The 25,671-nt window shown below is 43.6% G+C and overlaps 1 protein-coding gene across 1 annotated transcript in view; it reads right to left on the bottom strand.

Annotated features, from left to right (window-relative positions):
• epb41l5 (erythrocyte membrane protein band 4.1 like 5) overlaps window positions 1-25,671 on the bottom strand; it is a 59,229-nt gene that overhangs the window by 2,672 nt on the left and 30,886 nt on the right. Inside the window, exons 17-25 of the mRNA XM_084179291.1 lie at window positions 20,222-20,382; window positions 19,808-19,899; window positions 18,725-18,859; window positions 18,417-18,481; window positions 17,522-17,635; window positions 881-962; window positions 654-746; window positions 381-449; window positions 34-173 (exon numbers count right to left, since the gene is read on the bottom strand). Coding sequence (XP_084035417.1) covers window positions 34-173; window positions 381-449; window positions 654-746; window positions 881-962; window positions 17,522-17,635; window positions 18,417-18,481; window positions 18,725-18,859; window positions 19,808-19,899; window positions 20,222-20,382 — 951 coding nt within the window. The remainder of the gene's footprint in view (window positions 1-33; window positions 174-380; window positions 450-653; window positions 747-880; window positions 963-17,521; window positions 17,636-18,416; window positions 18,482-18,724; window positions 18,860-19,807; window positions 19,900-20,221; window positions 20,383-25,671) is intronic.

The raw sequence follows: 25,671 nt of genomic DNA, 5'->3' as shown, positions 1-25,671 counted from the left end.
GGCAGTGATGATGATGTGTCATGACTGATTTACCTTGTGGCAATCACATTGTGAGTTTGAGAGAAGAGATGGGGGTGCAGAGCTGGGGCAAGAGCCCCCCCTTCAGGTTGGAGAGGGGTGGCAGTCTTTGCAGAAGGGTCAAGGAGGCCGTTAGTAAAGATGGCAGTGGGCGGCTGCATTAGAATGGGAGGAGAAGGAAAGTGGACTGGGTCAGTCTCTACATGATGTAACTACATGAGGGATGGACTATGGACAGACTGACATAGACTGTCTAGAGACAGACTAAAAGAGACTTAGGCCCAGAGGACAGTCCATCATGGACAAACAGGCAGACTAAAGACAGACAGGAGCACTAAAGCCCAGAGGACACCAGTACTCACTGCAGCAGCAGGGACGATCCAGCGAGGTGATATCATGGGCTTAGGTTGCACTGGTGGTGGTGGTGGTAACTACAAGAGATTCACATTCAAGAGTTACACTCAAAGCATCACATCTGTCAACATACTGTAGGCCTATTGTGATAGACATTTTAAGTCTAGGACACTGGTTTATTATTAAGCCTTGACTGTTGTGGACAACAGCATTCAGCTACAGTAGCTAAAACACGAGACAGTGAGGGTTATTTTATGGCAGATGGGGGTCTAGAGACTTACTACTGGGGTTGGGTCTGAGAAATCTATCAGGTTATCGCTCAGCGGGGCCAGCAGCGGCGGCAGGGTGGGCATCTCCAGCTCCTCAGGTTTGGCCTGCGTAGCGACAAGCCAACAGCTTACACATACACACAAATGGCATACAATTCTTTCTGTGCATTCAGATGTATTTTGCTATATGCAATGCAAGCGAGAAACTGGTAAAGAAAAACACAGCTTAAATTGGATACCTTTGCTGTCAGTCCTTCATTAAGTATTTCAGCAGCCATCATGGGTGCTAACGGCATGAGATCCTCAGCCAACATCTCAACACTGAAGAGAACAGAGGGACAAGACAGAGGACAGATGGATAAGAGTTTCTTTCATTCCTTTGGGGTCTGATGAGGTCCTGAAACATTGCAAGGCTATCATGCACATTATCAATGGAAACAATACTGACATGTGCTTAATTTGCTAAGACATGGATGTAACGATTCACCAATACACATCGGTCCCCGATTAAAATCTTTAAGATAGCAGTGCATCGGTCCGTGGACCCCAAACCGATCAAAATGTAGCATGCATCTGTCAGAAAAAATAGATTCAAAACGTTACGAATCACGATTCACATTTTTTTTGCTCATATTACTTTCTTTCTACTTTCTGAAAATACATCTCATCTTTTGTGAGAACTGATGCGTCCTCTCCTTCAGTGTCGAACTAAGCATGCAACTGTGTTGACAGTCATTGATCTATACGTAATTTTGCATGCCGAACAACACCAGGAAATCAGTAGCCTAGTCTAACAGCTTGACGCGCTGACCAACACGAGCTTGGTGGCCTGTTCCTGATCTTGCACGGCACATTCAACATTCAAATACTAAAATGGTTTTCGTGATATTAGGCTTTATTAGTAGAGTGACAACCTGTAATTTGCTAGGATATTGTTATCTATCTGCTGTTGAAAATGGTGTTTACCGGAATAAAAGTAAGCTACTGGAGACAACTCATCTGGCTATACCTGCTGAACGGGGCTTACAATTGATTTTGTGATTGTTCAGGTTCACCATCAGCAATAGTTTTGGTAGTTTTGCTTTAAATAGTCAGTGTATATGGTCATATGTAGATATACAGGGTCAAGTTACTAATTTCATAACGAGGACAGCAATCACATCCAAACGGTCAATACCATTCGATTTTGAGATGGGTGTGAAATCCAAAATTGTGCTATATATTCATTGGCTATGTCTAGAGTTGCAAAAGGAGGGTATATAACTGGAAACGTTCAAGGTTTACCAGTAAACTATCCGAATTTTGGTAACTTTCAAGGTTTATTTGTAAGTCTATAAAATTACATCTAGTGTCCTTTGGGTACTACAGATTATCACAGGCGTCTAATTATCTCTTGTCCTCTGTGTGGCCTTAACACATGTAAAATATATGAAATAATTAAATAACATGATTTAAAATAAAACAGAATGCCAAAGTTGTAAAACATTTAAAAAAAAACATCTTAGTGAATACCATTGGTGTTTAATATGAGGGTTTCAGCATAAAATATCCTTATATATAAAAATATAAACACACACACACACATACAGTGGTGTGAAAAAGTGTTTGCCCCATGTGGGTTTGGATTTTGCTTCCCCTTAATAATAACAACCTTCTTTTCAAAACTGCATTTTGTGTTTACTTGTGTTATCTTTGACTAATATTTAAATTTGTTTGATGATCTGAAACATTTAAGTGTGACAAACATGCAAACAAATAAGAAATCAGGAAGGGGTCAAACACTTTCACACCACTGTATATATAAAACACACACATATATATATATATATATATATATATATATATATATATATATATATATATATATATATATATATATATATATATATATATACATATACATATACATATACATATACATATACATATATATATATATATATATATATATATATATATATATACACACACACACAGTGGGTAAAAAAAGTATTTAGTCAGCCACCAATTGTGCAAGTTCTCCCACTTAAAAAGATGAGAGGCCTGTAATTGTCATCATAGGTATACGTCAACTATGACAGACAAATTGAGATTTTTTTTCTCCAGAAAATCACATTGTAGGATTTTGAATGAATTTATTTGCAAATGATGGTGGAAAATAAGTATTTGGTCACCTACAAACAAGCAAGATTTCTGTAACTTCTTCTTTAAGAGGCTCCTCTGTCCTCCACTCGTTACCTGTATTAATGGCACCTGTTTGAACTTGTTATCAGTATAAAAGACACCTGTCCACAACCTCAAACAATCACACTCCAAACTCCACTATGGCCAAGACCAAAGAGCTGTCAAAGGACACCAGAAACAAAATTGTAGACCTGCACCAGGCTGGGAAGACTGAATCTGCAATAGGTAAGCAGCTTGGTTTGAAGAAATCAACTGTGGGAGCAATTATTAGGAAATGGAAGACATACAAGACCACTGATAATCTCCCTCGATCTGGGGCTCCACGCAAGATCTCACCCAGTGGGGTCAAAATGATCACAAGAACGGTGAGCAAAAATCCCAGAACCACACGGGGGGAAAGTGAATGACCTGCAGAGAGCTGGGACCAAAGTAACAAAGCCTACCATCAGTAACACACTACGCCGCCAGGGACTCAAATCCTGCAGTGCAAGACGTGTCCCCCTGCTTAAGCCAGTACGTCCAGGCCCGTCTGAAGTTTGCTAGAGTGCATTTGGATGATCCAGAAGAGGATTGGGAGAATGTCATATGGTCAGATGAAACCAAAATATAACATTTTGGTAAAAACTCAACTCGCCGTGTTTGGAGGACAAAGAATGCTGAGTTGCATCCAAAGAACACCATACCTACTGTGAAGCATGGAAGTGGAAACATCATGCTTTGGGGCTGTTTTTCTGCAAAGGGACCAGGACGACTGATCCGTGTAAAGGAAAGAATGAATGGGGCCATGTATCGTGAGATTTTGAGTGAAAACCTCCTTCCATCAGCAAGGGCATTGAAGATGAAACGTGGCTGGGTCTTTCAGCATGACAATGATCCCAAACACACCGCCCGGGCAACGAAGGAGTGGCTTCGTAAGAAGCATTTCAAGGTCCTGGAGTGGCCAAGCCAGTCTCCAGATCTCAACCCCATAGAAAATCTTTGGAGGGAGTTGAAGGTCCGTGTTGCTCAGCGACAGCCCCAAAACATCACTGCTCTAGAGGAGATCTGCATGGAGGAATGGGCCAAAATACCAGCAACAGTGTGTGAAAACCTTGTGAAGACTTACAGAAAACGTTTGACCTGTGTCATTGCCAACAAAGGGTATATAACAAAGTATTGAGAAACTTTTGTTATTGAACAAATACTTATTTTCCACCATAATTTGCAAATAAATTCATAAAAAATCCTACAATGTGATTTTCTGGATTTTTTTTCCTCATTTTGTCTGTCATAGTTGACGTGTACCTATGATGAAAATTACAGGCCTCTCTCATCTTTTTAAGTGGGAGAACTTGCACAATTGGTGGATGACTAAATACTTTTTCCCCCCCACTGTATATACACACACATATATACACATACATACATATATACAGTGGGGAGAACAAGTATTTGATACACTGCCGATTTTGCAGGTTTTCCTACTTACAAAGCATGTAGAGGTCTGTAATTTTTATCATAGGTACACTTCAACTGTGAGAGACGGAATCTAAAACAAAAATCCAGAAAATCACATTGTATGATTTTTAAGTAATTAATTTGCATTTTATTGCATGACATAAGTATTTGATACATCAAAGATTTTCTATTGGGTTCAGGTCTGGAGACTGGCTAGGCCACTCCAGGACCTTGAGATGCTTCTTACGGAGCCACTCCTTAGTTGCCCTGGCTGTGTGTTTCGGGTCATTGTCATGCTGGAAGACCCAGCCACGACCCATCTTCAATGCTCTCACTGAGGGAAGGAGGTTGTTGGCCAAGATCTCGCGATACATGGCCCCATCCATCCTCCCCTCAATACGGTGCAGTCGTCCTGTCCCCTTTGCAGAAAAGCATCTCCAAAGAATGATGTTTCCACCTCCATGCTTCACGGTTGGGATGGTGTTCTTGGGGTTGTACTCATCCTTCTTTTTCCTCCAAACATGGCGAGTGGAGTTTAGACCAAAAAGCTCTATTTTTGTCTCATCAGACCACATGACCTTCTCCCATTCCTCCTCTGGATCATCCAGATGGTCATTGGCAAACTTCAGACGGGCCTGGACATGCGCTGGCTTGAGCAGGGGGACCTTGTGTGCACTGCAGGATTTTAATCCATGATGGCGTAGTGTGTTACTAATGGTTTTCATTGAGACTGTGGTCCCAGCTCTCTTCAGGTCATTGACCAGGTCCTGCCGTGTAGTTCTGGGCTGATCCCTCACCTTCCTCATGATCATTGATGCCCCACGAGGTGAGATCTTGCATGGAGCCCCAGACCGAGGGTGATTGACCGTCATCTTGAACTTCTTCAATGTTCTAATAATTGCGCCAACAGTTGTTGCCTTCTCACCAAGCTGCTTGCTTATTGTCCTGTAGCCCAACCCAGCCTTGTGCAGGTCTACAATTTTATCCCTGATGTCCTTACACAGCTCTCTGGTCTTGGCCATTGTGGAGAGGTTGGAGTCTGTTTGATTGAGTGTTTGGACAGGTGTATTTTATACAGGTAACGAGTTCAAACAGGTGCAGTTAATAAAGGTAATGAGTGGAGAACAGGAGGGCTTCTTAAAGAAAAACTAACAGGTCTGTGAGAGCTGGAATTCTTACTGGTTGGTAGGTGATCAAATACTTATGTCATGCAATAAAATGCAAATGAATTACTTAAAAATCATACAATGTGATTTTCTGGATTTTTGTTTTAGATTCCGTCTCTCACAGTTGAAGTGTACCTATGATAAAAATTACAGACCTCTACATGCTTTGTAAGTAGGAAAACCTGCAAAATTGGCAGTGTATCAAATACTTGTTCTCCCCACTGTACATACACACATACATATATACACACACAGCTACGGAAATAATTAAGAGACCACTGCAAAATTATCAGTTTCTCTGGTTTTACTATTTAAAGGTATTTGTTTGGGTAAAAGTAACATTTTTGTTTTATTCTATAAACTACTGACATTTCTCCCAAATTCCCCCCAAAAATATTGTCATTTAGAGCATTTATTTGCAGAAAATAACAACTGGTCAAACCTCGAATAATGCAAAGAAAATAAATTCATGTTCATTTTTAAACAACACAATAGTAATGTTTTAACTTAGGAAGAGTTCAGAAATCAATATTTGGTGGAATAACCCTGATTTTCAATCACAGCTTTCATGCGTCTTGGCTTGCTCTCCACCAGTCTTTCACATTGATGTTGGGTGACTTTATGCCACTACTGGGGCAAAATTTCAAGCAGCTCAGCTTTGTTTAATGGCTGGTGACCATCCATCTTCCTCTTGATCACATTCCAGAAGTTTTCAATGGGGTTCAGTTCTGGAGATTAGGCTGGCCATGACAGGGTCTTGATATGGTGGTCCTCCATCCACACCTTGATTGACCTGGCTGTGTGGCATGGCGCATTGTCCTGCTGGAAAAACCAATCCTCAGAGTTGGGGAACAATGTCAGAGCAAAAGGAAGCAAGTTTTCTTCCAGGACAACCTTGTACGTGGCTTGATTCATGCCTCCTTCACAAAGACAAATCTGCCTGATTCCAGCCTTGCTGAAGCACCCCCATATTATCACAGATCCTCCACCAAATTTCACAGTGGGTGCGAGACACTGTCGCTTGTAGGCCTCTCCAGGTCTCCGTCTAACCATTAGACGACCAGGTGTTGGGCAAAGCTGAAAATTGGACTCATCAGAGAAGATGACCTTACTCCAGTCCTCTACGGTCCAATCCTTATGGTCTTTTGCAAACCTCAGCCTGGCTCTTCTATGCTTCTCATTGATGAAGGGCTTTTTTCTGGCTTTGCATGACTTCAGCCCTGCCCCTAGGAGCCTGTTTCGAACCGTCCTCGCCATGCACTTCACCCTAGCTGCCGTTTGCCATTCTTTGTGTAGGTCACTTGATGTCATTCTACGGTTGTTGAGTGACATTCGAATGAGTTGGCGGTCATCCCGGTCAGTAGAGTGTCATTTTTGCCCTCTGCCGGTCTGTAGCATTGTTGTCCACAATGTCTGCTGCTTGACCTTGTTTTTATGAACCACCAGTAAAGCCAGAATTGAACCCTTCTTTTCCTCACTCAACACTTTCCTTTTCAACTTTTTTGGCATGGTCAATAGTTATTTTTTGATTCATATTACTTTTGAGGTACTATTAGCACTGTTTTTGCCATCCAGCTGGTCCTATTGCAAGCGGATAGTGATGACCACAGCAGTGGTTTTTATACTTTTCCTCGTTAAATAAGATTTGGTTCATGTGATCACCTAATCAGTACCTAATTCTGTAGAATGAGGTGTGCCCGTGTTGGAATTCAACAGACACTGGAATGGAATGGCTGTCATACATGTACAGTGAGGGAAAAAAGTATTTGATCCCCTGCTGATTTTGTACGTACGCCCACTGACAAAGAAATCATCAGTCTATAATTTTAATAATTTTATTTGAACAGTGAGAGACAGAATAACAACAAAAAAATCCAGAAAAACGCATGTCAAAAATGTTATAAATTGATTTGCATTTTAATGAGAGAAATAAGTATTTGACCCCCTCTCAATCAGAAAGATTTCTGGCTCCCAGGTGTCTTTTATACAGGTAACGAGCTGAGATTAGGAGCACACTCTTAAAGGGAGTGCTCCTAATCTCAGCTTGTTACCTGTATAAAAGACCTGTCCACAGAAGCAATCAATCAGATTCCAAACTCTCCACCATGGCCAAGACCAAAGAGCTCTCCAAGGATGTCAGGGACAAGATTGTAGACCTATACAAGGCTGGAATGGGCTACAAGACCATCGCCAAGCAGCTTGGTGAGAAGGTGACAACAGTTGGTGCGATTATTCGCAAATGGAAGAAACACAAAAGAACTGTCAATCTCCCTCGGCCTGGGGCTTCATGCAAGATCTCACCTCATGGAGTTGCAATGATCATGAGAACAGTGAGGAATTAGCCCAGAACTACACGGGAGGATCTTGTCAATGATCTCAAGGCAGCTGGGACCATAGTCACCAAGAAAACAATTGGTAACACACTACGCCGTGAAGGACTGAAATCCTGCAGCGCCCGCAAGGTCCCCTTGCTCAAGAAAGCACATATACACGGCCGTCAGAAGTTTGCCAATGAACATCTGAATGATTCAGAGGAGAACTGGGTGAAAGTGTTGTGGTCAGATGAGACCAAAATGGAGCTCTTTGGCATCAACTCAACTCGCCGTGTTTGGAGGAGGAGGAATGCTGCCTATAACCCCAAGAACACCATCCCCACCGTCAAACATGGAGGTGGAAACATTATGCTTTGGGGGTGTTTTTCTGCTAAGGGGACAGGACAACTTCACCACATCAAAGGGACGATGGACGGGGCCATGTACCGTCAAATCTTGGGTGAGAACCTCCTTCCCTCAGCCAGGGCATTGAAAAGGGGTCGTGGATGGGTATTCCAGCATGACAATGACCCAAAACACACGGCCAAGGCAACAAAGGAGTGGCTCAAGAAGAAGCTCATTAAGGTCCTGGAGTGGCCTAGCCAGTCTCCAGACCTTATTCCCATAGAAAATCTGTGGAGGGAGCTGAAGGTTCGAGTTGCCAAACGTCAGCCTCGAAACCTTAATGACTTGGAGAAGATCTGCAAAGAGGAGTGGGACAAAATCCCTCCTGAGATGTGTGCAAACCTGGTGGCCAACTACAAGAAACGTCTGACCTCTGTGATTGCCAACAAGGGTTTTGCCACCAAGTGCTAAGTCATGTTTTGCAGAGGGGTCAAATTCTTATTTCCCTCATTAAAATGCAAATCAATTTATAACATTTTTGACATGCTTTTTTCTGGATTTTTTTTTGTTATTCTGTCTCTCACTGTTCAAATAAACCTACCATTAAAATTATAGACTGATCATTTCTTTGTCAGTGGGCAAACGTACAAAATCAGCAGGGGATCAAATACTTTTTTCCCTCACTGTGTGTGTGTGTGTGTGTGTGTGTGTGTGTGTGTGTGTGTGTGTGTGTGTGTATGTATATATATATATATATATACACACACATACATACACACACACATATAGAGTGGGGAGAACAAGTATTTGATACACTGCCGATTTTGCAGGTTTTCCTACTTACAAAGCATGTATAGGTCTGTAATTTTTATCCTAGGTACACTTCAACGGTGAGAGACGGAATCTACAACAAAAATCCAGAAAATCACATTGTATGATTTTTAAGTAATGAATTAGCATTTTATTGCATGACATAAGTATTTGATCACCTACCAACCAGTGAGAATTCCGGCTCTCACAGACCTCTTAGTTTTTCTTTAAGAACCCCTCCTGTTCTCCACTCATTACCTGTATTAACTGCACCTGTTTGAACTCGTTACCTGTATAAAAGACACCTGTCCACACACTCAATCAAACAGACTCCAACCTCTCCACAATGGCCAAGACCAGAGCGCTGTGTAAGGACATCAGGGATTCATTTGTAGACCTGCACAAGGCTGGGATGGGCTACAGGACAATAGGCAAGCAGCTTGGTGAGAAGGCAACAACTGTTGATGCAATTATTAGAAAATGGAAGAAGTTCAAGATGACGGTCAATCACCCTCGGTCTAGGGCTCCATAAAAAATCTCACCTCGTGGGGCATCAATGATCATGAGGAAGGTGAGGGATCAGCCCAGAACTACAGGGCAGGACCTGGTCAATGACTTGAAGAGAGCTGGGACCACAGTCTCAAAGAAAACCATTAGTAACACACTACGCCGTCATGGATTAAAATCCTGCAGCGCACACAAGGTCCCCCTGCTCAAGCCAGCGCATGTCCAGGCCCGTCTGAAGTTTGCCAATGACCATCTGGATGATCCAGAGGAGGAATGGGAGAAGGTCATGTGGTCTGATGAGACAAAAATAGAGCTTTTTGGTCTAAACTCCACTCGCCATGTTTGGAGGAAGAAGAAGGATGAGTACAACCCCAAGAACACCATCCCAACCGTGAAGCATGGAGGTGGAAACATCATTCTTTGGAGATGCTTTTCTGCAAAGGGGACAGGACGACTGCACCGTATTGAGGGGAGGATGGATGGGGCCATGTATCGCGAGATCTTGGCCAACAACCTCCTTCCCTCAGTAAGAGCATTGAAGATGGGTCGTGGCTGGGTCTTCCAGCATGACAACGACCCGAAACACAAAGCCAGGGCAACTAAGGAGTGGCTCAGTAAGAAGCATTTCAAGGTCCTGGAGTGGCCTAGCCAGTCTCCAGACCTGAACCCAATAGAAAATCTTTGAAGGGAGCTGAAAGACTGTATTGCCCAGCGACATCCCCAAAACCTGAAGGATCTGGAGAAGGTCTGTATGGAGGAGTGGGCCAAAATCCCTGCTGCAGTGTGTGCAAACCTGGTCAAGACCTACAGGAAACGTATGATCTCTGTAATTGCAAACAAAGGTTTCTGTACCAAATATTAAGTTCTGCTTTTCTGATGTATCAAATACTTATGTCATGCAATAAAATGCAAATTAATTACTTAAAAATCATACAATGTGATTTTCTGGATTTTTGTTTTAGATTCCGTCTCACAGTTGAAGTGTACCTATGATAAAAATTACAGACCTCTACATGCTTTGTAAGTAGGAAAACCTGCAAAATCAGCAGTGTATCAAATACTTGTTCTCCCCACTGTGTATAACTCAGCAAAAAAAGAAACGTCCTCTCACTGTCAACTGCGTTTATTTTCAGCAAACTTAACATGTGTAAATATTTGTATGAACATAACAAGATTCAACAACTGAGACATAAACTGAACAAGTTCCACAGACATGTGACTAACAGAAATTTAATAATGTGTCCCTGAACAAAGGGGGGGTCAAAATCTAAAGTAACAGTCAGTATCTGGAGTGGCCACCAGCTGCATTAAGTACTGCAGTGCATCTCCTCCTCATGGACTGCACCATATTTGCCAGTTCATGCTTTGAGATGTTACCCCACTCTTCCATCAAGGCACCTGCAAGTACCCGGACAGTTCTGGGGGGAATGGCCCTAGCCCTCAACCTCCGATCCAACAGGTCCCAGACGTGTTCAATGGGATTGAGATCCGGCTCTTCGCTGGCCATGGCAAAACACTGACATTCCCGTCTTGCAGGAAATCATGCACAGAACGAGCAGTATGGCTTGTGGTATTGTCATGCTGGAGGGTCATGTCAGGATGAGCCTGCAGGAAGGGTACCACATGAGGGAGGAGGATGTCTTCCCTGTAACGCACAGTGTTGAGATTGCCTGCAATGACAACAAGCTCAGTCTAATTATGCTATGACACACCGCTCCAGACCATGACGGACCCTCCACCTCCAAATCGATCCCGCTCCAGAGCACAGGCCTCGGTGTAATGCTCATTCCTTCAACGATAAACGCGAATCCAACCATCCCCCCGGTGAGACAAAACCGCAACTCGTCAGTGAAGACCACTTTTTGCCAGTCCTGTCTGGTCGAGCGACGGTGGGTTTGTGCCCATAGGTGACGTTGTTGCCGGTGATGTCTGGTGAGGACCTGCCTTACAACAGGCCTACAAGCCCTCAGTCCAGCCTCCCTCAGCCTATTGCGGAAAGTCTGCGCACTGATTGAGGGATTGTTCGTTCCTGGTGTAACTCGGGCAGTTGTTGTAGCCATCCTGTACCCGTCCCGCATGTTCAGATGTACCAATCCTGTGCAGGTGTTGTTACACTACCAGTCAAAAGTTTGGACACCTACTCATTCAAGGGTTTTTCTTTATTTGTAAAAAAATTTACATTGTAGAATAATAGTGAAGACATCAAAACTATGAAATAACACATATGGAATCATGTAGTAACCAAAAAAAGTGTTGAACAAATCAAAATATATTTTATATTTGAGATTCTTCAAATAGCCACCCTTTGCCTTGATGACAGCTTTGCACACTATTGGCATTCTCTCAACCAGCTTCACCTGGAATGCATTTCAATGAACAAGTGCCTTCTAAAAAGTTAATTTGTGGAATTTATTTCCTTCTTAATGCGTTTGAGTCAATCAGTTGTGTTGTGACAAGGTAGGGGGGGGGGGTATACAGAAGATAGTCCTATTTGGTAAAAGACCAAGTCCATATTATGGCAAGAACAGCTCAAATAAGCAAAGAGAAATGTGAAGGTCAGTCAATACGGAAAATTATGAACTTTGAACGTTTCTTCAAGTGCAGTCGCAAAAACCATCAAGTGCTATGATGAAACTGGCCCTCATGAGGACTGCCACAGGAATGGAAGACCCAGAGTTACCTCTGCTGCAGAGGATAGGTTCATTAGGAGTTACCAGCCTCAGAAATTGCAGACCAAATAAATGCTTCACAGAGTTCAAGTAACAGACACATCTCAACATCAACTGTTCAGAGGGGACTGTGTGAATCAGGCCTTCATGGTCAAATTGCTGCAAAGAAACCACTACTAAAGGACACCAATAAGAACAGATCTGCTTGGGCCAAGAAACACGAGCAATGGACATTAGACCGGTGGACATTTTTCCTTTGGTCTAGAGTCCAAATGTGAGATTTTTGGTACAAACCGGCGTGTCTTTGTGAGACGCGGTGTGGGTGAACGGATGATCTCCGCATGTGTAGTTCCCACCGTAAAGCACGGAGGAGGTGATGTTATGGTGTGGGGGTGCTTTGCTGGTGACATTGTTTGTGATTAATTTAGAATTCAAGGCATACTTAACCAGCATGGCTACCACAGCATTCTGCAGCGATACGCCATCCCATCTGGTTTGGGTTTAGTGGGACTATCATTTGTTTTTCAACAGGACAATGACCCAACACACCTCCTGTGTAAGGTCTATTTTACCAAGAAGGAGAGTGATGGAGTGCTGCATCAGATGACCTGGCCGCCACAATCCCCCGACCTCAACCCATTGAGATGGTTTGGGATGAGTCGGACGGCAGAGTGAAGGAAAAGCAGCCAACAAGTGTTCAGCATATGTGGGAACTCCTTCAAGACTGTTGGAAAAGCATTCCAGGTGAAGCTGGTTGAGAAAATGCCAAAAGTGTGCAAAGCTGTTATCAAGGCAAAGGGTGGCTACTTTGAAGAATCTAAAATATATAATATACACTATTTGGTTACTACATGAGTCCATATGTGTTATTTAATAGTTTTGATGTATTCACTATTATTCTACAATGTAAAAATAAAGAAAAACCCTTGAATGAGTAGGTGTGTCCAAACTTTTGACTGGTACTGTGTGTGAGATATATATATATATATATATATATATATATATATACACACATATATATACACATACACACAGTGGAGAGAACAAGTATTTGATACACTGTCGATTTTGCAGGTTTTCCTACTTACAAAGCATGTAGAGGTCTATAATTTTTATTATAGGTACACTTCAACTGTGAGAGACGGAATCTAAAAAATCCAGAAAATCACATTATGATTTTTAAGTAATTCATTTGCATTTTATTGCATGACAAGTATTTGATACATAAGAAAAGCAGAACTTAATATTTGGTACAGAAACCTTTGTTTGCAATTACAGAGATCATACGTTTCCTGTAGGTCTTGACCAGGTTTGCACACACTGCAGCAGGGATTTTGGCCCACTCCTCCATACAGACCTTCTCCAGATCCTTCAGGTTTCGGGGCTGTCGCTGGGCAATACGGACTTTCAGCTCCCTCCAAAGATTTTCTATTGGGTTCAGGTCTGGAGACTGGCTAGGCCACTCCAGGACCTTGAGATGCTTCTTACGGAGCCACTCCTTAGTTGCCCTGGCTGTGTGTTTTGGGTCGTTGTCATGCTGGAAGACCCAGCCACGACCCATATTCAATGCTCTTACTGAGGGAAGGAGGTTGTTGGCCAAGATCTCGCGATACATGGCCCCATCCATCATCCCCTCAATACGGTGCAGTCGTCCTGTCCCCTTTGCAGAAAAGCATCCCCAAAGAATGATGTTTCCACCTCCATGCTTCATGGTTGGGATGGTGTTCTTGGGGTTGTACTCATCCTTCTTCTTCCTCCAAACACGGCAAGTGGAGTTTAGACCAAAAAGCTCTATTTTTGTCTCATCAGACCACATGACCTTCCCCCATTCCTCCTCTGGATCATCCAGATGGTCATTGGCAAACTTCAGATGGGCCTGGACATGCGCTGACTTGAGCAGGGGGACCTTACGTGCGCTGCAGGATTTTAATCCATGATGGCGTAGTGTGTTACTAATGGTTTTCTTTGAGACTGTGGTCCCAGCTCTCTTCAGGTCATTGACCAGGTCCTGCCGTGTAGTTCTGGGCTGATCCCTCACCTTCCTCATGATCATTGATGCCCCACGAGGTGAGATCTTGCATGGAGCCCCAGACCGAGGGTGATTGACCAAAATTCTTGAACTTCTTCCATTTTTGAATAATTGCACCAACAGTTGTTGCCTTCTCACCAAGCTGCTTGCCTATTGTCCTGTAGCCCATCCCAGCCTTGTGCAGGTCTACAATTTTATCCCTGATGTCCTTACACAGCTCTCTGGTCTTGGCCATTGTGGAGAGGTTGGAGTCTGTCTAATTGAGTGTGTGGACAGGTGTCTTTTATACAGGTAACGGGTTCAAACAGGTGCAGTTAATACAGGTAATGAGTGGAGAACAGGAGGGCTTCTTAAAGAAAAACTAACAGGTCTGTGAGAGCCGGAATTCTTACTGGTTGGTAGGTGATCAAATACTTATGTCATGCAATAAAATGCAAATGAATTACATAAAAATCATACAATGTGATTTTCTGGATATTTGTTTAAGATTCCGTCTCTCACAGTTGAAGTGTACCTATGATAAATATTACAGACCTCTACATGCTTTGTAAGTAGGAAAACCTGCAAAATCGGCAATGTATCAAATACTTGTTTTCCCCACTGTGTGTGTATAATATATATATATATATATATATCACACACACACAGTGAGGGAAAAAAGTATTTGACCTCTCTGCAAAACATGACTTAGTACTTGGTGGCAAAACCCTTGTTGGCAATCACAGAGGTCAGACATTTCTTGTAGTTGGCCACCAGGTTTGCACACACCTCAGGAGGGATTTTGTCCCACTCCTCTTTGCAGATCTTCTCCAAGTCATTATGGTTTCGAGCCTGACGTTTGGCAACTCGAACCTTCAGCTCCCACCACAGATTTTCTCTGGGATTAAGGTCTGGAGACTGGCTAGGCCACTCCAGGACTTTAATGTGCTTCTTCTTGAGCCACTCCTTTGTTGCCTTGGCCGTGTGTTTTGGGTCATTGTCATGCTGGAATACCCATCCACAACCCATTTTCAATGCCCAGGCTGAGGGAAGGAGGTTCACACCCAAGATTTGACGGTACATGGCCCCGTCCATCGTCCCTTTGATGTGGTGAAGTTGTCCTGTCCCCTTAGCAGAAAAACACCCCCAAAGCATAATGTTTCCACCTCCATGTTTGACGGTGGGGATGGTGTTCTTGGGGTCATAGGCAGCATTCCTCCTCCTCCAAACACGGCGAGTTGAGTTGATGCCAAAGAGCTCGATTTTGGTCTCATCTGACCACAACACTTTCACCCAGTTCTCCTCTGAATCATTCAGATGTTCATTGGCAAACTTCAGACGGGCCTGTATACGTGCTTTCTTTAGCAGGGGGACCTTGCGGGCGCTGCAGGATTTCAGTCCTTCACGGCGTAGTGTGTTACCAATTGTTTTCTTGGTGACTATGGTCCCAGCTGCCTTGAGATCATTGACAAGATCCTCCCGTGTAGTTCTGGGCTGATTCCTCACCGTTCTCATGATCATTGCAACTCCACGAGGTGAGATCTTGCATGGAGCCCCAGGCCAAGGGAGATTGACAGTTATTTTGTGTTTCTTCCATTTGCGAATAATCGCACCAACTGTTGTCACCTTCTCACCAAGCTGCTTGGCGATGGTCTTGTAGCCCATTCCAGCCTTGTGTAGGTCTACAATCTTGTCCCTGACATCCTTGGAGAGCTCTTTGGTCTTGGCCATGGTGGAGAGTTTGGAATCTGATTAATTGATTGCTTCTGTGGACAGGTGTCTTTTATACAGGTAACAAGCTGAGATTAGGAGGACTCCCTTTAAGAGTGTGCTCCTAATCTCAGCTCATTACCTGTATAAAAGACACCTGGGAGCCAGAAATCTTTCTGATTGATTGTTGTTATATTCTGTCTCTCACTGTTCAAATAAACCTACCATTAAAATTATAGACTGATCATTTCTTTGTCAGTGGGCAAATGTACAAAATCAGCAGGGGATCAAATACTTTTTTCCCTCACTGTATGTATGTATGTATGTATATATATATATATAGTACACATTTATTTTAATGTTAATATCTAGATGGATAAGAGCGTCTGCTAAATGACTAAAATGTAGATGTAAAAGGGAAAGATGCACATCCCTAAAATATATGTATCCAGGCAGAATTGAGTCATGTGACATGGGCACACGCATGACTCATATGCTCCACCAGATAGCAGCAGAGAGCTGTGTAGAAACAAGGGCTTTTGTCTTGAGTACTGCGACATATAGCCTAATAGCTTACCACCGTGTTTCCCAACTCCAGTCCTCGAGTACTCTTAAAAACTACTAGAAACTAAGTAGTAACATACAGTATATATCCTCAAATGATTCTCTCAGATGGAGCTGTAATCCTGAGTGCATGAGGCTGCCTCGTGGTACCCTATGGCCGGGAAAACACGGGACAGGTGGCCCCGTCTAATCTGGGTGTGGCCCACTCCCTCCCTCCGTCTCACACGCATACACCATTTTACACACACACACACACACACACACAAGCGCGCATGCACACACAGGGAGATTAGCATCCCATAGGCACCGTCAAAGGCACTTCAAGAAGAATTAAGCAAGAACACAAAAAAAAACAATAGAAAAAACGTTCAAAAGGCAGGCCTGATCCTTTTCATAAGTTCATGGTTCCAGTAATGCCTGGCAAAAACCAAACTCTGCATTCTACAGTAAGCACATCATACCAAAGGTCAAGCATGGTGTGATGGTTTGGGGATGCTTTGCTGCCTCAGGACCTGGACGACTTGCCTTAATAGAAGGAACCATGAATTCTGCTCTGTATCAGAGAATTCTACAGGAGAATGTCAGACCATCCGTCTGTGAGCTGAAGCTGAAGCGCAGCTGGGTCATGCAGCAAGACAATGATCCAAAACACACAATCAAGTCTACATGAAAATTGCTAAAAAGCAACAAATTGGAAGTTTTGGAATGGCCTAGTCAAAGTCCAGACCTAATCTCAATTGAGATGATGTGGCAGGACTTGAAACGAGCAGTTCATGCTTGAAAACCCACACGTCACTGAGTTAAAGCTGTTCTGCATGGAAAAGTGGGCCAAAATTCCTCCACAGCGACGTGAGAGACTGATCAACAATTTGGTTGGAGTCATTGCAGCTAAAGGTGGCACAACCAGTTATTGAGTGTAAGGGGGCAATTACTTTTTCACACAGGGGAATTGGGTGTTGCATAACTTTGTTTATGAAATAAATGAAATCAAAATGTAATTGTTGTGTTATTTGTTCACTTATGTTCCCTTTATCTAATATTAGGTTTTGGTTGAAGATCTGATAACATTCAGTATCACAAATATGTAAAAGTAGAGAAAATTAGAAAGGGGGCAAATACTTTTTCATAGCACTGTAGTGAGTGTGAGGTCTTTATTTTCCAGTCTCACCTTGCCCCAGCATTGGTCAGCAGTGTGGGTTTGAGCAGGTCCCATGACTCCTGTCTCTCAGGACGTCCAGTCAGAGACGAGTTGCTGCCCATACGCCCACTACGCACCTTCAGCCTGGGACAGACGAGCAGCGGACATTTAGAGAGATCTACACCACACCAAAACTCAGCCTAGACATTCACTATTTGTAGAGGCTAATTGAGATTTTCAATGAGTCACAGTTTCAGTTTGGTGAGTCACACTGTACTATATTACACAAGTTGCATCAATTCTTGTTGTTGTGCACATTGTTTGCTTTGAGCTCTTTCAAAACAAATCTTTACCTCTATGCAAGAACCACTACTGTCTATCAACCGCAAGAGTCCAGCCCCACAGACAAGTGGTCAGCCCCTGGGAATGAGCTGTTGATTCAGGGAGTGATGTCATAACATAATTATGTTAAGAGTCCTCATTAATATTCTAGCCGTTAATGGCCTTGAACGGCAGGGAGGTTATGATTGGCTGAGGCTGGCTGTGGAGTGTTGGGGTGGCTCAGGGAGATGGAGACAGCGGAGGCTTGGTGACATCTATTTACATTTTAGCCATTTAGCAGACTCTCTTATCCAGAGCGACAAGGGTTAAGGACCTTGCTCAAGGGCACAGATGTTTTTTCCCCTAGTCGGATTGGGGATTCGAACCAGTGACCTTTTGGTTACTGACCCAACGCCCTTAACCGCTAGGCTACCAGCCGCCCATCATTCCTAGATAGGGGTTTCCTTTGTCATCAAATACTGTACAATAAAGCCTGGTCGTCCAATGCTCTTAATGCACGAGGGGGAGCGAAAGACTGCACATTTCTGTGTGAAGGGTAGAGACTAGGAACACAACCATAGTGTCTTTCTGTGACCTCACTCACCTGGCTGCTGCTTCCTGTAGGTTGGTGTTCTTGTCCCCGATCACAACGTGCTCCTCCAGTGATCCCTAAAGCATACAGCACAGAACATCAGTACATTGAGTAGAGGTCTAGAAGAATCAATATGCCTGATTGCATGTCTTTCAAACATAAAATTGCAGCTGTATCAAAATTCCAAGTAATCCAAGGGTTTACAGTACTCATACAACACATCCTCATCTACATCTAAGAATTCAAAGCATCCCTATGCAATTTCTATGTTGAACCAAGATCATTTCTGAGTGTCCACTGACAGAGTGCTAGTGAAGTACCTTGAGGGCAGCCTCTGCCTGAGCTTTAAGGATGTTGCTCTTCAGGTCATCTGGGGGGCGCAATGGAGCGAGCACAGGGCTGCTGCTGCTACCCACACTGTTCAGACACTTCTCTGTGAGCTTCACCACGTCCTCCTTGTGGGGGGGAACACACGCACACAAACGTGCAGACAGACACACGGACGGACAACGAGACAGACGGACACAAACACGCGCACACACACACACAGACACACAGACGGACATGGACATGGACATGGATGAGTTAGGCTACATTATTTGTCATTCACTTCCTGGAAAGATTGTAGTTAGGTGGTCTCCTTTGCCCTCCACCTCTCTCAAGAGAAATAAACATAGTAAAATTACAGAAGAGAGGTCTGATAGGCTGAGAGGAGGCGGGAGGTTGGAGCTTCACATCTTGTCTGGCCTCCCACATTCGGGCGGCAACTATTTCAGAAAATGTTTATTTGCGACGCATAGTCGAAAACTAGTACCTAAAACTAGCCATACCCTTCTAATATACACAGATGCACACATGAGGAAGTGTCACACTTTAGTAACCATTGTCAAATTACCAATAACTTTTATGAGCAGTCAGATACACTGTGCCCCCCTTGCCATACAATGGCTCGCCACCCCAGCCCATACCCAGCTGGGGTGCTCCCTGTCTGCCATTGTTTCCATACATTAGCCTGTCATAGTTACCTACTGTTTGCCTCAGCATATGGAACCCATTAGGTTCCCTGAGAACTAGTGGCAAACCCCCTGCCCTTACATACAAAATAAAATATCATCCCACATTTGCTTTTGACAAACTGTCCCACTCCCACCAGAGACTGTCCATGCAGCTCTCTGCTCCCGTTCCCATATGTTATAATGCAGCGCTGCTCGCGTGAGTGACACTAACCAGGCTTTTTCCCCTTTAGAGTGTGGTGTGTCTGTGTTCCTGGTAGTGTGAGTGCATGTGTCTGAGAGTGTACCCAGTATGCATGTCTCTGCGTATTTGAGCACAGAGGGCATGTAGAATCTATCCGCCCTTTCATTTTGTCTTTCTCTCTCCCTCACCCAGCTCAGTGCACTGACCTGGTTGTTCATGTTGAGGTTGACGTTAGCTCTGGAAGGGACAGGGAGCGGGGCACTGTCTAGTTCCAGCTGCTTCAGCCGCGCTGCCGCCTCTGTGGGAGAAACACAGACAAGTCTTTACTCGCAGCACATACACCAACACCAATCCTGGTGGAGCACACAGAGAAAATCTAACTATTGAATACATTTCATAGTTCCATTTCAATAACATTGGAGAAAAAATTTGACCGTTTTTGGTGTACTCAGCCTCCCATTACAAAATATGCCTTTGTTCTTCTTAACATTATACAACCTTACCAAATAACTTAATTTGCAAGGGGGAGTACTTTTTATGGAGGTTGTTACTACTACGGTTATCTACAGTAAGCCTAGTATTTGCATGACTGTTGTCTGTGTGTGTGTGTGTAAGCTCACCGGCAAGAGAGACGGTGTCGTCTGCTGTGAGGCTGGGGGCGGAGGCTGCCATGCTTGGCCCCGCCTCCTCAGGCAGACCTGTTGTCACCATGGGAACAGGTGTCTGGATGACATCATCGATGCATGTCTCCAGCAGATCAGCTACGAGGGGCAGCGGCATGCTGCAGGGGGGAGAGGAGGGCAGGACATGAGGACAGACAGAGGCACACACTGATACACCAACATGTAGGGTCAGGAAAAACCCAGGGCCTTAACATAAGTATGACTTACCTGAACACTCTGGAAGACAAAGACTGAAGAGTTTGCCATACTGACAGTGCATGAGGCTCAGCACCATGCAGGAGTCAACCTGGCTCCAACTCAGGTAAACATGGATGAAAGAAATGCCCTCATATCCATAACTACGATTGTAACTCAAGTTGCTTTATCAGCCCTCAAGTTAGCGCAAGTAAGAATACACTGTATGGGAATGACGAAATAGCTTGTTCCCTCCATCAGAGGGCCTGGAAGTGTGACCTGGTGAAAGCTTAGAAGAATATTACCACACATACTGCCTTAAGACCTGTAGACCAGACACACCAGGCATCATGTTAGATGACATGGGCCTCATCCATACAAACTCCACGTCGGGAGAACGATGGTCTTAGAAAAATCTCTCTCTCACACACACACAGACAGTTTGGGAGGGAAAGGGAGACAGGCAAGAGAATGGAGTTGGAGAGGGAGGGAGGGAGAGAGGGGTAGAGGGAGTAGACAGTGGGGGAGGTGTACTAGCTAGTGAGACACATTCCATAAGTGACTGCAGTGAGATTACAGGCTGTAAGAAGCTTTGATACAACTGGTTTCAGTTTTCACAGAGGAGACACCTTCCCTCCCTCCCTCATGGTAAAGAACATGCTGCCTGCTGCTAATAATTAGCCCACAGGGACCAGTGTGACAGCATGGCCATATTTCAGCCACAAACAGCACTTGCTGCCTCTAGAAAAATAATAAATAAGCATAATAATAACTGAGTGCAGACCCTCTACACTGAAACCATAAACAACTGCCTACTCACAAGTGGAGTTCTTTTTTATTGCTGTTCATTATCAAAAGGTCTCAAAGTACGATACAGAGACAATATTTGGTCACATGACTTAATGTAAACAGGAAGCTAATTTAAAATAAAAAATCATCTTCATTGGTAGAGCTGTGCAAGTACCAGTAGTGTCAACATTTACAAATAATAGAGAACATTCAAATTAACCAGCTAGGAACTAACAGTACACTGTTATAAGTTTTTAATTCCATCTTCTATCTGTATTCATAATTTGTGGATTAATTCAACATAGAAAAGGCAAGATTTAGACATTAGAAACGTGCAGATCCATAAAACATACCAACATAGATAAAAATCAACACTCATAAAACGTGGGTTGAATCAAATCTTTGGATGATTAAGACTAGACACAGACAGCAGACAGTCATATGAAATATAACAGATAAAACCAACTGCTTGGGGCAGTGAAGGCCAAAAAGGAACATTTAATAACCCTGGATAATATAAAGTCATTCTTCAGAGAGATAGATGTCTGTCTATAATGGAACAGAACAGTGGTCCAGTGAGTTCAGGCTCTCTCTCGGTCTCCTCTTGGCTCCTGTCAACAGGCTGGTTATTGTCAATCTTTCTTTCCCTCGGTACCATCTTGCCAGCCCTGGAAAGTTTCACTGGGGAGGGGTGTGGGGGGTGGCATGGCAGTTTCAGTGGTTGACTGAGGAGGAGGTATACGGGGGAGTGAACAAGTCTAGGTAGTGTGACGTCACCTGAGCTCAGAGCCACAGAGCTCTGTCTCTGTCTGGTCGGTCTCTTGTTGAAGATTAGGCTAGTGAGACAGGGGAAGGGTTGTGATAAGGTCCAGTGGTGTCCGCCAACCCACCTCCAGGAGGAGAAGGAGAGGGTCAGCATTGGGTGGTGAGAGGGGGGAGTGGCCTGGACAGAAAGGTGAAGGAAAAGAGAGGAGGAGGAGGTATGGCACAGTTAACACAAGATGGGAGGAATGTAGAAGTCAAAAAGAGGAGTGTGTGGAAGAGAGGGAGTGGCAGAGCAGATAAGGAGAGGGAGGAAATATAGCAGAATGTACAGAATAGGACTTAACCTGCCTGTATTAGGTGTTCAGTGACTATCTGTTGTGTGTGACTATTCTTTCTGCAAACTATGTGATGAAGTACAAGAGAGAGGTGAACTGGATGTCCTGAAGCTAGCCTTCCCTTACATGATAGTTTTACGATAGCATTGAGAAAGAGTTTGAGATTGTTTCCAATTACACTGTCACCATTGCTGTTGAAAAGGCTGAAATGAACCTATTGAGTGATGGAAAGACCCTACATCAGCTCCTTCACTACATACATTATATTGACATATCACTCCATTATGATCTCTATGACACATGAAAAATCTTGACATTCTTCAGTGTGTTTTACTAACATAACTATGTCAGTGGAATGGAAGCACTGCATATCAAATCACAGATTATAGGCAGACAGGAAACATCTCTACCAATGTGGGAGCGTTTCTCATACTTATGCATGCCGCTTAACAAGCACTTCAGTCAACTCAAAAGGAGAAATAGTACATTCTTAATACCCATACATTAGGCTAACCTCTCTTTAGAGAAGAGACGGGATTAAAAAGCTAAATAAATGCATGCCAGTGCTGCTTTACTAATCATGTATATGTTAGTTAGGGGTTTGAATTCTTAATATGATATGTTTCCAGTACTTCTATAGAAGGTGGATGATGAGGTGTGTATTATTGAGTGGGAAACAGAGGTCAAAGAGGTGGTAACAGGAAAACAGATGGGGACTCAGATGAAGATGACATTACACATCAAACAGAGACATGTTGGACAGTTTGACAGCAAATAAACTAAACCAGGCTTAAGCAAACGTGGAGCTACGGTAGCTAGCTAGCTATAAATGTGCTTTTTGTGTTGCATGCTGAAGCGGTTGTCATGCGTTGGTTAGATTAGTGGAAAAGCAGGCAGATGAGTGAGTGGGAGTGTGTTCGGTCGAGGTTAATGCAGGTGAATTGAGGGTGAGAGAAGATGAAGGGAGAAAAGGGTTGATTGAGGTTAGTATGTAGAATCAACCACCGGTTGGGGTGGGGAGGGGGGTGTAACCTAATGACCAATTCATTGCAACTCCTATGCTTCTGTAAGATTCCATTTCTTAGGGCTTGAAAATGAACACAGGCCTTACCTACATCTTATTACTCACTTATGTGAATGCTCAACAACTGAAACCGCAACCAATGACGTTATCTTGAATATCTTCCAAAGTAAAGCCAGGACCGCTAAGCAGTCAGCACAGAACCTAAGGAATGTATCTAGCAGGTCTACTTAATTGCCAGTAACTGAACAAACAAATTCTCATCTCAACATGAATCATTGCAAGAGATTATCAAATTAAAGGAAGGAACAAAACCAAAACCCCCTGAAAAACACACAGTAACAAATTAACTATTCAGTGAGCCTGACCTCTGAAACCCCTATCAGTAAACAAATTAGTCATGATACTAGTCCTTAAAGGCTATGCTCTGGTCCTGGTATGTGTGTGTGTCAGCTCCACATGATCAGATGCAGAGCTCCAGCCAAATCCCTGCCTCATTTATCAATGTGAATTCCCCACCTACCACTGTGCTATGGCCACAGCTGCTATTAGGAAACAGTAAGTAGAAGCTATAGCCTACCAGTAAATAATTTCACTGACTGATCTAAATCCTTCAATTCTACTACATAGTCTCCATTAAAAGTGTTTCTGAATCTCCTTACAGTAAAATTCCCTTGAAAACCTTGCTTTACTCAGAGGTATAACATGCTACATGTACATACACTGAGTGTACAAAACATTAAGAACACCTTCCTAATATTGAGAAGCACCCCCTTTTGCCCTCAGAACAGCCTCAATTCGTCGGGCCATGGACTCTACAAGGTGTCGCAAGCGTTCCACAGGGATGCTGGCCCATGTTGACTCCAATGTTTCCCACAGTTGTGTCAAGTTGGCTGGATGTCCTTTGGGTGGTGGACCATTCTTGTTACACACGGGAAACTGTTGAGTGTGAAAAACCCAGCAGCGTTGCAGTTCTTGGCACAAACCGCTGCGCCTGGCACCTACTACCATAACCCGTTCAAAGGCACGTAAATCTTTTGTCTTGCCAATTCACCCTCTGAATGGCACACATCCACAATCCATGTCTCAATTGTCTCAAGGCTTAAAATTCCTTATTTAACACATCTCCTCCTCCCCTTCATCTACACTGATTGAAGTGGATTTAACAAGTGACATCAATAAGGGATCATAGCTTTCACCTGGATTCACCTGGTCAGTCTCATGGAAAAAGCAGGTGTTGTTAATGTTTTGTACACTCAGTGTATTGCTCTAGCCTTACAACAAAGGGATTCATTATTAGATCAAACATTGTTCAATGGTCCCCAGGTTATTGCGGAGAAAGTGTGTGAGACTAAACCCTGCCGTCCTCAGTAGCATAGATAAGATACATGCATGTATACAGAACTGATGTTTGACCTGCTAGTTACCACTGACGGTGAATTAGATCACAGGAGGATTTTAGTTGCCACCACCTGATCTGATCGCCTCAGCGCCTATGAAGTGATTCTGAAGACATCTCCTGGCCTTCAGTAAACTTCCATTAAATTCTAATCGCCTGTTTACACCGAGCGCTTCAGGCTTGTTTGGTCGGAGTCATGAAATATGCACCAAGTGTGAATTAAGTTTTTATAGGCCGGGGCTGACATTTTTATCTTTCCTCAGTCGTTGCTATATTCAAATCTTAGACTTATTTCTGTGGCAGAGCAAAACACACCGGCAACAACTAGGCTAAAGTACTGCATTAACAACGTAATGAAGTCTATATACACAAAAGTATGTGGAAACCCCTTTAAATTAGGTCATTCGGCTATTTCAGCCACACCCGTTGCTGACAGGTGTATCAAATCGAGCACACAGCCATGCAATCTCCATAGACAAACATTGGCAGGAGAATGGCCTTACTGAAGAGCTCAGTGACTTACAACATGGCACCGTCATAGGATAGCACCTTTCCAACAAGTCAGTTCGTCAAATTTCTGCCCTGCTAGAGATTCCCCGGTCAACAGTAAGTGCTATTATTGTGAAGTGGAAATGTCTAGGAGCAACAATGGCTCAACCGTGAAGTGGTAGGCCACACAAGCTCACAGAACGGGACCACCGAGTGCTGAAACGCATAAAAATAGTCTGTCCTCGGTTGCAACACTCACTACAGAGTTCCAAACTGCCCCCGGAATAAACGTCAGCACAAGAACTGTTCGTCGGGAGCTTCATGAAATAGGTTTCCATGGCCGAGCAGCCACACACAAGCCTAAGATCACCATGCACAATGCCAAGCGTCGGCTGGAGTGGTTTAAAGCTTGCCG

This window comes from Coregonus lavaretus (assembly GCF_964263955.1).
Source record: "Coregonus lavaretus genome assembly, chromosome: 16".
Taxonomy (NCBI): Eukaryota; Metazoa; Chordata; class Actinopteri; order Salmoniformes; family Salmonidae; genus Coregonus; species Coregonus lavaretus.
This window is presented reverse-complemented; position numbering and strand designations above follow the sequence as displayed.